Below are 13,714 nucleotides of genomic sequence, written 5' to 3' on the forward strand. Positions count from 1 at the left end.
TTTTTTATTTCACCTTTATTTAACCAGGTAGGCTAGTTGAGAACAAGTTCTCATTTGCAATCGCGACCTGGCCAAGATAAAGCATAGCAGTGTGAACAGACAACACAGAGTTACACATGGAGTAAACAATTAACAAGTCAATAACACAGTAGAAAAAAAGAGAGTCTATATACATTGTGTGCAAAAGGCATGAGGAGGTAGGCGAATAATTACAATTTTGCAGATTAACACTGGAGTGATAAATGATCAGATGGTCATGTACAGGTAGAGATATTGGTGTGCAAAAGAGCAGAAAAGTAAATAAATAAAAACAGTATGGGGATGCGGTAGGTGAAAATGGGTGGCTATTTACCAATAGACTATGTACAGCTGCAGCGATCGGTTAGCTGCTCAGATAGCAGATGTTTGAAGTTGGTAATGGAGATAAAAGTCTCCAACTTCAGCGATTTTTGCAATTCGTTCCAGTCACAGGCAGCAGAGAACTGGAACGAAAGGCGGCCAAATGAGGTGTTGGCTTTAGGGATGATCAGTGAGATACACCTGCTGGAGCGCGTGCTACGGGTGGGTGTTGCCATCGTGACCAGTGAACTGAGATAAGGCGGAGCTTTACCTAGCATGGACTTGTAGATGACCTGGAGCCAGTGGGTCTGGCGACGAATATGTAGCGAGGGCCAGCCGACTAGAGCATACAGGTCGCAGTGGTGGGTGGTATAAGGTGCTTTAGTGACAAAACGGATGGCACTGTGATAAACTGCATCCAGTTTGCTGAGTAGAGTGTTGGAAGCAATTTTGTAGATGACATCGCCGAAGTCGAGGATCGGTAGGATAGTCAGTTTTACTAGGGTAAGTTTGGCGGCGTGAGTGAAGGAGGCTTTGTAGAAAGTAGAAAGCCGACTCTAGATTTGATTTTCGATTGGAGATGTTTGATATGAGTCTGGAAGGAGAGTTTACAGTCTAGCCAGACACCTAGGTACTTATAGATGTCCACATATTAAAGGGATAGGAGAGAGCAGCCTCAATGCATCAGGACATGGACTGTCCAAAGTGTTGAGAGCGTTTCACAGGGATGCTGGCCCTTGTTGACTCCAATGCTTCCCACCATTGTGTCAAGTTGGCTGAGAAATTATATCTACTCCGAATAGCTCGTTCCATCTCCTCCCACAGATGCACAATTGGATTGAGATCTGGTGACTCGGCAGGCCACTGCAGTAAACTGAATTCACTGTCATGTTCTGGGAACCATTCCTGGACAAGCCTTGTGGCATAATCCTGCTGAAGAAATCTATTTGCAGATGGATACACTGCTGTCATGAAGGGATGCACCTGATTGGCAATGATGTTTAGATATCCTGTGGCATTCAAATGTTGTTCAACTTTTATCAAGGGGCCCAATGTGTGCCCTGAAAACACAGCCCAACCAGCACACCACCAGCCTGTAATGCTGACACACGGAGTGGATGCATGCAGTGGTGTAAAGTACTTAAGCAAAAAAAGCTTTAAAGAACTACTTTAGAAGTTTTTGGGGGGGTATCTGTACTTTACTATTTATATTTTTGACAACTACTTTTTATTTCACTACATTCCGAAATAAAATAATGTGCCGTTTACTACATACATTTTCCCTGACAGCCAAAAGTACGTTTTTACGATTAGAACCGGAAATAAAATGGTCCAGTTCACGTACTAATCAAGATAACATCCCTGGTCCTCCCTACTGCCTCTGATCTGGCGGACTCACTAAACACAAATGTTTCATTTGTAAATGATGTCTGAGTGTTGGAGTGTGACCCTGGCTATCCGTAATATTAAAAACACAACACAGTTTTACAGTCTTGTTTACTTAATTTAAGGAATTTGAAATTATTCATACTTTTGATACTTAAGTATATTTACAACCAAATACTTTTAGACTTTTACTCAAGTAGTATTTTACTGGGTGACTCACTTTTAATTGAGTAATTTTCTATTAAGGTATCATTACTTTCACTCTGACAGTTGGGTACTTTTTCCACCACTGGATGTATGTCCTCGTGGTTTCCTCCATACCCCAGTCCTCCCATCAGCATGAAACAGCAGGAACAGGGATTCATCAGACCAGGCAATAGGTTTCCAACTTTCCAGTGTTTTCATTCCTTAGCCCACTGCAACGGCAGTTTCTTGTTTTTTGCTGAAAGCTATTGAGGATCCATAATAAATACACAAAAACTACATCATTAAGAAACAGAGCTTTCACCTGGATTCACCTGGTCAGTCTATGTCATGGAAAGAGCAGGTGTCCTTAATGTTTGGTACACTCAGTGTATGTTGTATCTACTAGCTCATTCCCACAGAAAACTGCAGAGTGAAGCAGTACCACACAGTCGACCATCAGAATCCATTGTGAGACGCCTCACAGAGAATATTCAACCTTAAGGGCAAATCCAAGGTCAGCTCAATATCTTTGCAGTACAAAACACACCAAAACTGACAAGGTGCACACGATCAGTAAAATAAAGAAAGGCTAACATTCTATAAACACACCCTTTCCTCTGCATTGTTCTCTCACAGTGAGAAACAATAGGATTACAATAGAGTGTCCTACACTTTCTTAATTTGAGCCAATTCAACATTTCCAATTACTTTATGAGATGAGAATTAACTGGCGTGATTAATCTTAGCTGGTCTGAGAGAACTGATGAGGCTTCTCTCCTTTATGTATACATTGGTGTCTTTTTAAATGGCCCAATCTGTAGAATCTCTTCTCACAGTCAGTGCAGTGATCAGGCTTCTCTTAAGTGTATCTGTTGGTGTGTTTTTACATTGCCCAATCGGGAGGAACTCTTGCCACAGTCAGAGCAGGAATAAGGCTTCTCTCCTGTGTGTTCTTTGATTAACTTTTAGCTCAGCTGTTGTTTTAAAACATTTTCTAGTCAGATCAGTGGTAAGGCCTATTTCCTTTATGTTTACGTTGGTGTCTTCTTAACTGGCCCATTCGAGAGAGACCCTTTCCACAGTCAGAGCAGGAGTAAGGCTTCTCTCCTGTGTGTGTTCTCTGGTGAACTTTTAGCCCAGTTGATGTTGTGAAGAATTTTACACAATCAGAGCAGGAGTAAGGCTTCTCTCCTGTGTGTTTTCTCTGATGAACTTTTAGCCCAGTTGATGTTGTGAAGCATTTTTCACAATCAGAGCAAGAGTAAGGCTTCTCTCCTGTGTGTGTTCTCTGATGAACTTTTAGCTCAGTTGATGTTGTGAAGCATTTTACACAGTCAGAGCAGGGATAAGGCTTCTCTCCTGTATGTACATGTCGGTGTCTTTTTAAGTGACCCAGTACAGAGAAACTCTTTCCACATTCAGAGCAGGAGTAAGGCTTCTCTCCTGTGTGTATATGTGTATGTCGTTTTAAGTGGCTCAGTAGAGAGAAACTCGTTCCACAGTCAGAACAGGAGTAAGGCTTTTCTCCTGTGTGTATATGTGTATGTCGTTTTAAGTGGCTCAGTAGAGAGAAACTCACAGTACAGTCAGAGCAGAAGTAAGGCTTCTCTCCTGTATGGGTTCTCTGATGAACTTTTAGCCTAGATGATGTTGTGAAGCATTTTACACAATCAGAGCAGGAGTAAGGCTTCTCTCCTGTGTGTGTTCTCTGATGAACTTTTAGCCCAGTTGATGTTGTGAAGCATTTAACACATTCAGAGCAGGAGTAAGGCTTCTCACCTGTATGTATACGTTCATGTGCTTTCAAGTGTTCCAGTACAGAGAAACTCTTTCCACAGTCAGAGCAGGAGTAAGGCTTCTCTCCCGTGTGTATACGTTCATGGTGTTTTAAGGTGCCTAGTTGAGAGAAACTCTTTCCACAATCAGAGCAGGAGTAAGGCTTCTCTCCTGTGTGTGTTCTCTGGTGAACTTTTAGCTCAGTTGATGTTGTGAAGCATTTTACACAGTCAGAGCAGGAATACGGCTTCTCTCCTGTATGCACTCTCTGATGAACTGTCAGAGCCTTTGATGTTGTGAAATTCTTCCTACTGTCAGTACAGGAATACCGATTCTCTATTGTGTGTATTTTTAGGTGTATTTTTAGCTTTGATAGAAATGGGAAAATCTCCTCACAATGTGGGCAGTGGTGAGACCTCTTAGCTCTGTGATCTTCCTGCTGTTGCTCTCTGGATGTAGAGAATGTCTCAACACGGTCTCCTGTGTGAACAACATCAGAAGAACCAGTCAGTTGATGTGATATACATGTCAATCACATGTATTTATGTAGTCACAAAGTGCTTTACAGTAACCCAGCCTCAATCCCCAAAGAGCAAGCAATGCAGATGTAGATGCAAAGTGGTCACACAAAAAACTCCCTAGCAAGCAGGAACCTAGGAAGAAACGTAGAGAGGAACCATGCTAAAAGAGGTGGCCAGTCCTCTTCTGCTGTACCAGGTGACATATTTATTCATATCAGTAGGCTGTACAAAACAAAAGAGAATAAAACCTTTCTTAAAGTCGTTAAAATTATGAGTCATATCATCTTCCACTCACTATCACAAGGGTTGGCAACAAGGCTGTATCACATGATTGGAAGTCCCATAGGGCGGTGCACAATTGGCCCAGCATCGTCCGGGTTTGGCAGGGTGTAGGATGTCAATGTAAATAATAAATAAAGGTACATTTAAAAAATGTAAATAAATTCAATCATAGAACTTTAAAAACACCAGCAGTTTGTCTACTTCACTTCCTTAGTCTACTCTCTGATCACTCCAGATAGCCCAGTGAATAAAACAAATGCTGGCAATACTGGTGTTAAACCATGCAAGTCTGAGTAGCATGAAATAACATCTACCTTCTCATTGAAACAGTTCATCATGAAACAGTTCTACTGCACATTTTCAAGCACAGTGGGAAGTTGGAATGAATAACAAACTTGGATAGATAGAACCTGTTCTTACCATGAGAAACAGATTTCCCAATCTTCTCCTCCTCTTCTTCATCTTTAATATTGACATTCAGCTCCAGCGTTTGACTGCAGTCTTCCAACTTCACTGATGCCATCTCTGGATCCTGCAGTGCAAACTGGGCTCCACTGTCACAATCAAGACCCAGTGAATGTAGGTTTGGACATAGTGTGGAAGGAGAGAGGCAGGCTGGGTTTGTCCTCACTGTTGATGTTACCGGCCTCAGACTTAATTCTAGTCGTCCTGTAGTAACAATGAGAAACAAACACAAATGTTATTGTCTTGACAGTTCTGGCACTTTCTTTATTCTCAATTAAAATATGTTCTATTTCTTCTTGTTCAATTATTAAATTCAGTGCTTGACTTGGACTGAAATAGGTGTATGTACTCATTGTGGGTGCCAGTACTGTTATTATTTAGATACACAATACTGTTGAGCTATTTTTCTATAAGAGGAACATGAGCTCAAGCAGTAGAACATTGAGGTGCTGGTACTCAGCTCCAGTGAGCTCCTGTCCATCTCATTTCAATAGATGAGTTAGGTAAGCATTGACAACAAAACATGACTTCATTCAAATTAGACAAAAGTACACGCTACACAACGTAACTAAACTTAGTAGATATAGTAGATTTCTTGAATTTACATAAATTAATAAATGACCCAAAACAGTTCTGTTCCCAAAACTAAAATCTGTTATGAACAGAGTGGACTAATATTTGTAGACATTACCCTTTGCAGAAGTTTTTTTTTAAAATGACATTGTTTAGAAGGAATGCAAAGGTGAATTGAGTTATTGCACACGAGCACTTCAGAGCTCGAGAAATATGCAGATGTGTCCTAGAAATCAGGTTCAGTCCATGAGGAGGAGATACACTGCAGTACTTAATGCAGCTGGGGGCCACTTTTGATTTTGACCCCCCCCCCCCCCCCCCCCCCTTGTTCAGGGACACATTATTCCATTTCTGTTAATCACGACTGTGGAGCTTGTTCAGTTTATGTCTCAGTTGTTGAATCTTATGTTCATACAAAAATGTACACATGTTAAGTTTGCTGAAAATAAATGCAGTTGACAGTGAGAGGGAGTTTCTTTTTTTGCTGAGTTTAGATATGAGTTGACAACTCTCATCTCTCCAGCATTGCATTTAATTTATTTCCTAATAGAATAATAGCTGCGGGAACTCTGCAGTCTGTTCAGAAAGAAATTAAATAATTCCCAATACTAAACCAGGAGTAAGCCTATAATTTATCCACAGAGGATCAATAGCTTCTTTTTTTTTAAATAGCCTAGTTGTGGATTGTGTGCAGCCAAATCACAAGGCATGTCTACAGTCAGGAACATGTGGCAAATCTGTCAGTGAACAGCATGCAGCCAAAACAGGCCTTTCACAATATTTCTAATACAAATCACTGGAGAACAGGTTGTAAAGCAAATGGATCCTGCTGAAAAGAAAATACAGGTGACACATCATTGGGTGAGTCAGTGAAACTGGAAAGCTTGTTTAGGACTATAACTTCCCCCTCATATTGTACAATGTGTTTCTCCACACACCTGGCCTAGGCTATTGATGGATTGAAGACAAGGTCGTTTCTTTTGATCTCAGATTCTCAGTTTATTCGTGTCAAAGTAGTCTGTCATTTTGGTCATTTGTGAGGTATTAAAAATGATTCTTCAAAAGTCCCCAGTCATCTAAAATGATGTAGAACTGCATGAAATCTGTTTATAAAAGGCCACATTTTTCCAGGACTCCAGGCTACAATAAATGTACTCCATGTGTGTAACTTCTGTAAGCGGCTCAACACCACTGCTCCCTAGTGGTGCAGCAGTCTAAGGCACCGCATCTCAGTGCAAGAGGCATCACAACAGTCCCTGGTTCAAATCCAGTCTCTATCACATCCTGACGTGATAGGGAGTCCCATAGGGCAGTGCACAATTAGCCCAGCATCGTCCCGGTTTTGCCGGGGTAGGCCGTAACTGTAAATAAGAATTTGCTCTTATTTGACTTGCCTAGTTAAATAAAGATTAAATAAATCATATTAAAAAAGAATAATATGCCAGTACACAAAAGCCATGATAATAAACGCAATGCTTTATTATAAAGGTGATGTTTTATTTTGTATGCGTTCTGATACATCAGAGACCCCCAGGTTACCCCTTCTCGCGCTCCCTTTTTGTACCGGCACCTCCCAATTTACAAATGAAGCACCGGAGAAGTGGATAGCTGCTGCTGACTCCTCTGGGACCCGTCTCCTTTGCATAGAGTTCATCGGGCTGTTGATTGTGGCATCTGGAATGTTATCTCACTCTTCAAAGCCTTCCTGGATATAGGAGGGAACTGGAACAAGCTGTCGTACACTTCGATCCGACCATCCCGAACATGCTCAAAGGGTGACATGTCTGAGTATGCAGGCCATGGAAGAACTGGGACATTTTCAGCATTTTCAATTGTGTACAGAGTCTTTCTTGCAACATGGGGCTGTGCGTTGTCATGCTGAAACATGAGGTGACGGTGGCGGATGAATGGCAGGACAATGGGCCTCAGGATCGTGTCATGGTATCTCTGTGCATTCAAATTGCCATCGATAAAATGCAGTTGTCTGTAGCTTATGCCTGCCCATACCATAACCCCACCGCCACCATGGGGCACTCTGTTCACAACGTTGACATCAACGTTAACTTGTTATTTATTTGTCTGGTTGTTGTATGTTTTTGTCTGTCTTTGTGTTGGGGGGGAATAAAAAAATGGTTGATTGTCCTACTAGGAACAAATAAAAATAAAAATGTAAAGAATGAATGATGGAGGCCACGGTGTTCTTGGGGACCTTCAACACTTCAAGGGGCTCCCGAGTGGCGCAGCGGTCTAAGGCACTGCATCTCAGTGCTAGAGGCTTCACTACAGACCCTGGTTTGATTCTCGGCTGTATCACAACCGGCCGTGATTGGGAGTCCCATAGGGCGGCGCACAATTTGCCCAGCATAGTCCGGGCCGTTATTGTAAAAAATAATTTGTTCTTAAACGACTTGCCTTGTTAAATAAACGTTATGGGGACACACACCAAAAAGTTATTTTGTTGACATTTACATATGTCCCCATTACCAGTACAACATAATCAAAACCTAGTTATTTCACTTACTTGCTGTGCTGTTTCGTTCATTTGTTCAGTCGTTTCATTCTCAACCAGGATTTCTATGGAACGCAGTTTGGGTCTTTGCGTGTCGAAAAAGATACATGTCAAATACGTGTCAAATAAGCTTGTTGACCAATCAGGACCTGAATATGACTTCCCGTCACATATTAACGTTTACGTAGTTATTACACATTGATTACACTCTCACTTGTATTTCATATGTCAACGATTAATCACTACATATGCTATGATGCTAGTTGTCTCGTACACCTACAGTGCTGGTCATTTTAAAAAAAAGCTAATGGATGCAAACAATGTTCTTCCCCAAAAACATAACAAACCGACATAATCTGTTTCAGTTGCTAGCCACAATAGTGGACTTTGCGGGTAGCCTTCAAAATTAAAGTATGGCATAATTCTACTATTTGTATTCATTGGCATCACTGTCAATGATATACTTTTATTTTGAAGACCAACGGCAAATTCCACTTTTGTGCCTAATCCTTATTGTGGCTAGCTTCACAACACATAACCCGGTCCAGTCGAGCCTCACTAGCCAGATGAAGCTAGCTGGCTGCATATAACGGAAACTTTCGGCAACAGGGTTAAGTAGCTGGCTAGCTATTTATTTTCATGAACTGAAGTTCATTTTCAATAGGCGAACATCAAGTGGCAACCTAGCTAATACTTACTCACAATGATTCCTAAATCATTGCTAAGAATAATGAAAATGACTGCAGTTTCTACTGGTCATTGGCTGGTTGTATTGGTGCTAGCTAAGGTACCAAGCTAAAGCTAGCAACCCCAAAAGTTGTGTTCGAACAAATAATGCTTTATTACCAACGTGGTATTGTAAACACATAGTTCGTGGCCGGTGTTTGCTTGTTTGCAGACTTTTTTGTACAGCTTTGACAGTGCTACTGTATCTTTTTTGACACGCAAAGACCCAAACAGGGTTCCATAGTATGTATGTCGTGAAGCTAATAGCAGTGACAATATTACTGTGTAACTCCGGTAGGGCAACATCGGAAAAATAGCGCACTTGGTTGTGTGTACCAGTGCTCGACCAGTCGGCGAAAGCCAACATCACCCACGACATATAATGGAATTCATTGCCCTTGACAATCAACCGTTATCTTGGCTTTAATGGATTTCGCCTTTGTTTCACTGAAATGTTCTTACTCTTTCAAATGACTGCTCGATTCACACAGCAGACATAGTGGGCTAGGTTAGGAATGCTATGTTGCACGTGTAGCGCAACATTTCACGTGAGTTCATTACGTCCTGTACCTACGTTATATAGGTTGGAGGCAGGGCTTTCTCCTATAGATCTCCATTTTTATGGAATGGTCTGCCTACCCACGTGAGAGACTTGCAGACTCTGTCTCAACCTTTAAGTCTTTACTGAAGACTCATCTCTTCAGTGGGTCTGATTGAGTGTAGTCTGGCCAAGGAGTGTGAAGGTGAACAGAATGGCTCTGGAGCAACGAACCGCCCTTGCTGTCTCTGCCTGGCCAGTTCCCCTCTCTCCACTGGGATTCTCTGCCTCTAACCTCTAACTCTAATTACAGGGGCTGAGTCACTGGCTTACTGGTGCTCTTCCATGCCATCCCTAGGAGGGGTGCATCACTTGAGTTGGTTGAGTCGCTGACGTGGTCTTCCTGTCTGGGTTGGTGTCCCCCCTTGGGTTGTGCCGTGGCGGAGATCTTTGTGAGCTATACTCTGCCTTGTCTCAGGATGGTAAGTTGGTGGTTTATATCCCTCTTAGGGGTGTGGGGGCTGTGCTTTGGCAAAGTGGGTGGGGTTATATCCTGCCTCTTTGGCCCTGTCCGGGGGTATCATCGGGTGGGGCCACAGTGTCTCCTGACCCCTCCTGTCTCAGCCTCCAGTATTTATGCTGCAGTAGTTTATGTGTCGGGGGTCTAGGGTCAGTCTGTTATATCTGGAGTATTTCTCCTGTCTTATCCGGTGTCCTGTGTGAACTTAAGTATGCTCTCTCTAATTCTCTCTTTCTTTCTCTCTCTCAGAGGACCTGAGCCCTAGGACCATGCCTCGGGACTACCTGGCATGATGACTTCTTGCTGTCCCCAGTCCACCTGGCCGTGCTGCTGCTCCAGTTTAGTTTCAACTGTTCAACTGCCTGCGGCTATGGAACCCTGACCTGTTCACCGGACATGCTACCTTCCCAGACCTGCTGTTTTCAACTCTCTAGAGACAACAGGAGCAGTAGAGATACTTTCAATTATCGGCTATGAAAAGCCAACTGACATTTAGTCCTGAGGTGCTGACTTGTTGCACCCTCGACAACTACTGTGATTATTATTATTTGACCATGCTGGTAATTTATGAACATTTGAACATCTTGGCCATGTTCTGTTATAATCTCCACCCGGGCACAGCCAGAAGAGGAATGTCCACCCCTCATAGCCTGGTTCCTCTCGAGGTATCTTCCTTGGTAATGGCCTTTCTAGGGAGTTTTTCCTAGCCACTGTGCTTCTACACCTGCATTGCTTGCTGTTTGGGGTTTTAGGCTGAGTTTCTGTACAGTACTTTGATATATCAGCTGATGTAAGGAGGGCTATATAAATACATTTGTATGCACGTCAGCTTTGACATCGGTTTTGCACATCGGCGTTAAACTACACATCCGATATGTTTACCGATATATCATGCATCCCTAGGCAGTAGCATGAAATAACATCTACCTTCTCATAGAAACAGTTCATCATGAAACAGTTCTACAGCAACTTTTCATGCACAGTGGGGAGTTGGAATGAAAAACACAAACTTAGAACCTGCTCTTACCATGAGAAACAGATTTCCCAATCTTCTCCTCCTCCTCTTCATCTTTAATGTTGACATTCAGCTCCAGTGTTTGACTGCAGTCTTCCAGCTTCACTGATGCCATCTCTGGATCCTGCAGTGCAAAATGGGCTCCACTGTCACAATCAGGACCCAGTGACTGTAGGTTTGGACTCAGTGTGGAAGGAGAGAGTGTAATGGAAATATTCAGTCAATGTCTTTCCAGCCTTGGCACAAACTTTTTTTATACAGTTTTCCTCCTTACCTCACACACATAGTAACTCCTCTTTATGTTAATGTTTCATCCCCTCTGGCATTTACCCACGCTTATCTTATTGCCTTGCACTAATTTTAGCTTGGTTTCACATTAGGGCATAGATTCCATTTGTGGCATAACCATAGCAACAGTAAATATTAGGCCAAGGCATTGGTACAAAAATAAACAGACACGCCCACTCCCAAGACAGGTGCATGTAGGGCATTTGTGGTGTAACCATAGCAACAGTAAATATTAGGCCATAGCAATGGTACAAAAATAAACAGACATGCCCACTCCCAAGACAGGTGCATGTTTAATGGTGCCTAATGACCTAGACACATATAGAGTGCACTTATTCTGCTGACTACTCTAAGATGTATAATGTGCGCTCACATTTACTGGAAAATTCCCAATAAGAGGCAAGCTGGGGTCTGTCCTCACTGTTGATGTTACCAGCCTCAGACTTAATCTGAGTCGGCCAGTAGTAATAAATAGAAACGGACACTTAAGTTACTCTTGACAGTTCTGGCACTTTCTTTATTATTTAAAAATATTGTTTATATTTAGGTGCAGGAGCTCCACAACACAGTTGAGCTAATATTCTATAAGAGGAACATGAGGTCAAACAGTAGAAATTAGAGGTGCTGGTACTCAGCCCCGGTGAGCTCCTGTCCAAGTCAAGCACTGATTTCATGAATTATGGATTCATGAGATCATCAAACATGAATTAATTCACATTAGACAAAGTATACACTTTAAATTAGGCTATAGAACTTAAATGCACTTCATCTATAGTAGATTTCTGAATTCACATAAATACATAAATTACAACAACAACAAAAACATTCAGTACAAGGATGCAGTATGTTTCAGGCAGCACTATGTACTATTTTCCTGAATAACCTTGTCTTCACTGTATTTTTCAAATCAAAAAACAATAGTATTTCCGTTCACACCATAGTAACATTTACAGATAGACAGAAACAACTGAATGTCTCTGAATATTAGTACACATGTAGAAAACTGATAATCATTACATTTAGCTTCAAAACAGTAGTGCAACCGTGAAATTGTCTCTCTGCTCCACCCTCAGTGCCTGCACTGAAGTGTGTTGACGCAGACCTGATAGGAGCCGCCATTTTACACAAAACCAAAAACGACATGTACAACGAACCCAGACATCTCAAATAAATGTATCCTTTATGAAATTACCTTGACGAAATGATATACATCCACTCAGACTAACACAAACTATCTAACTATGACCTTTTTTTGCCTTTACCTCCCTTATGTCACCTCATTTGCTCACATCGTATATAGACTTGTTTATACTGTATTATTGACTGTATGTTTGTTTTACTCCATGTGTAACTCTGTGTCGTTGTATGTGTCGAACTGCTTTGCTTTATCTTGGCCAGGTCGCAATTGTAAATGAGAACTTGTTCTCAACTAGCCTACCTGGTTAAATAAAGGTGTTCTCAACTTGCCTACCTGGTTAAATAAAGGTGTTCTCAACTTGCCTACTCAACTTGCCTACTTGGTTAAATAAAGGTGTTCTCAACTTGCCTACCTGGTTAAATAAAGGTGTTCTCAACTTGCCTTGCCTGGTTAAATAAAGGTGAAATAAATAAACTTTAACAAACGTGATAATACCTTGACGTATTTGTTACCTATCATGTTATTTCGATCTTAAAACGTGCTATTACATACCAGTAGTAATACATTTGAAACGGATACAGAAGTTATCGTCTCGACTGCACAATTCTGGCGTATCCTTTATTCTGAAGAATGATGCGCGCCTGCGTGGAGCTTCCTGAAAAAAAGCCAACAACTACAGGTTAATTTCACCCTGGCTCTGCCATGTCTTGCAGAGTATTCTTAAAATATTCAGACCCCTTGACTTTTTTTTTTACACATTTTGTTACTTTACAGCCTTATTCTAAAATTGATAAAATATGCAGACAATACCCCATAATGACAAAGCGAAAACAGGTTTTTAGACCTTTTTCCAAATGTATAAAAAATATAAAACAGAAATACCTTATGTACATAATTATTCAGACCCTTTGCTATGAGACTCGAAATTGAACTCAGGTGCATCCTGTTCCATTGATCATCCTTGAGATCATTCTACAACTTGATTGGAGTCCACCTGTGGTAAATTCAATTCCTTGGACAAAAACCAAGACATGAGGTCGAATGAATTGTCCGTATAGACCCCCAGAGACAGGATTGTGTCAGCGCAGATCTGGGGAAGTGTGCCAAAACATTTCTGCAGCATTGAAGGTCCCCAGTAACACAGTGGCTTCCATCATTCTTAAATGGAATAAGTTTAGAACCACCAAGATTCTTCCTAGAGCTGGCCACCCGGCCAAACTCAGCAATCGGGGGAGAAGGGCCTTGGTCAGGGAGGTGACCAAGAACCCGATTGTCAGTCTGACAGAGCTCCAGAGTTCCTCTTGAGATGGGAGACCCTTCCAGAAGGACAACCATCTCTGCAGCACTCCACCATTCAGGCCTTTATGGTAGAGTGGCCAGACGGAAGCCACTCCACAGTAAATGGTCACATCACAGTACGCTTGGAGTTTGCCAAAAGGCACCTAAAGGACT

General features: G+C 41.8%; 1 protein-coding gene across 4 annotated transcripts; it reads right to left on the bottom strand.

Annotated features, from left to right (window-relative positions):
* Positions 1–997: 997 nt before the first annotated feature.
* Positions 998–11,958, bottom strand: LOC139399886 (zinc finger protein ZFP2-like). 4 transcript variants are annotated; one of them, XM_071145010.1, is made up of 4 exons: positions 10,849–11,958; positions 4,911–5,159; positions 4,084–4,167; positions 998–2,167 (listed from the first exon to the last, which is right to left on the bottom strand). In XM_071145010.1, the coding sequence occupies exons 1-4, from the start codon at positions 10,949–10,951 to the stop codon at positions 2,127–2,129; spliced, it is 477 nt and encodes a 158-aa protein (XP_071001111.1). In that variant the 5' UTR covers positions 10,952–11,958; the 3' UTR covers positions 998–2,126. The 4 variants fall into 4 exon arrangements, with proteins under 4 accessions (XP_071001111.1, XP_071001110.1, XP_071001109.1 ...); XM_071145009.1 differs by having other exon boundaries at positions 1,823–2,174; positions 3,691–4,167; XM_071145008.1 differs by lacking the exon at positions 998–2,167 and having other exon boundaries at positions 2,831–4,167.
* Between the last annotated feature and the right edge of the window lie 1,756 nt (positions 11,959–13,714).

This window comes from Oncorhynchus clarkii, unplaced genomic scaffold, assembly GCF_045791955.1.
Source record: "Oncorhynchus clarkii lewisi isolate Uvic-CL-2024 unplaced genomic scaffold, UVic_Ocla_1.0 unplaced_contig_7985_pilon_pilon, whole genome shotgun sequence".
Classification (NCBI taxonomy): Eukaryota; Metazoa; Chordata; class Actinopteri; order Salmoniformes; family Salmonidae; genus Oncorhynchus; species Oncorhynchus clarkii.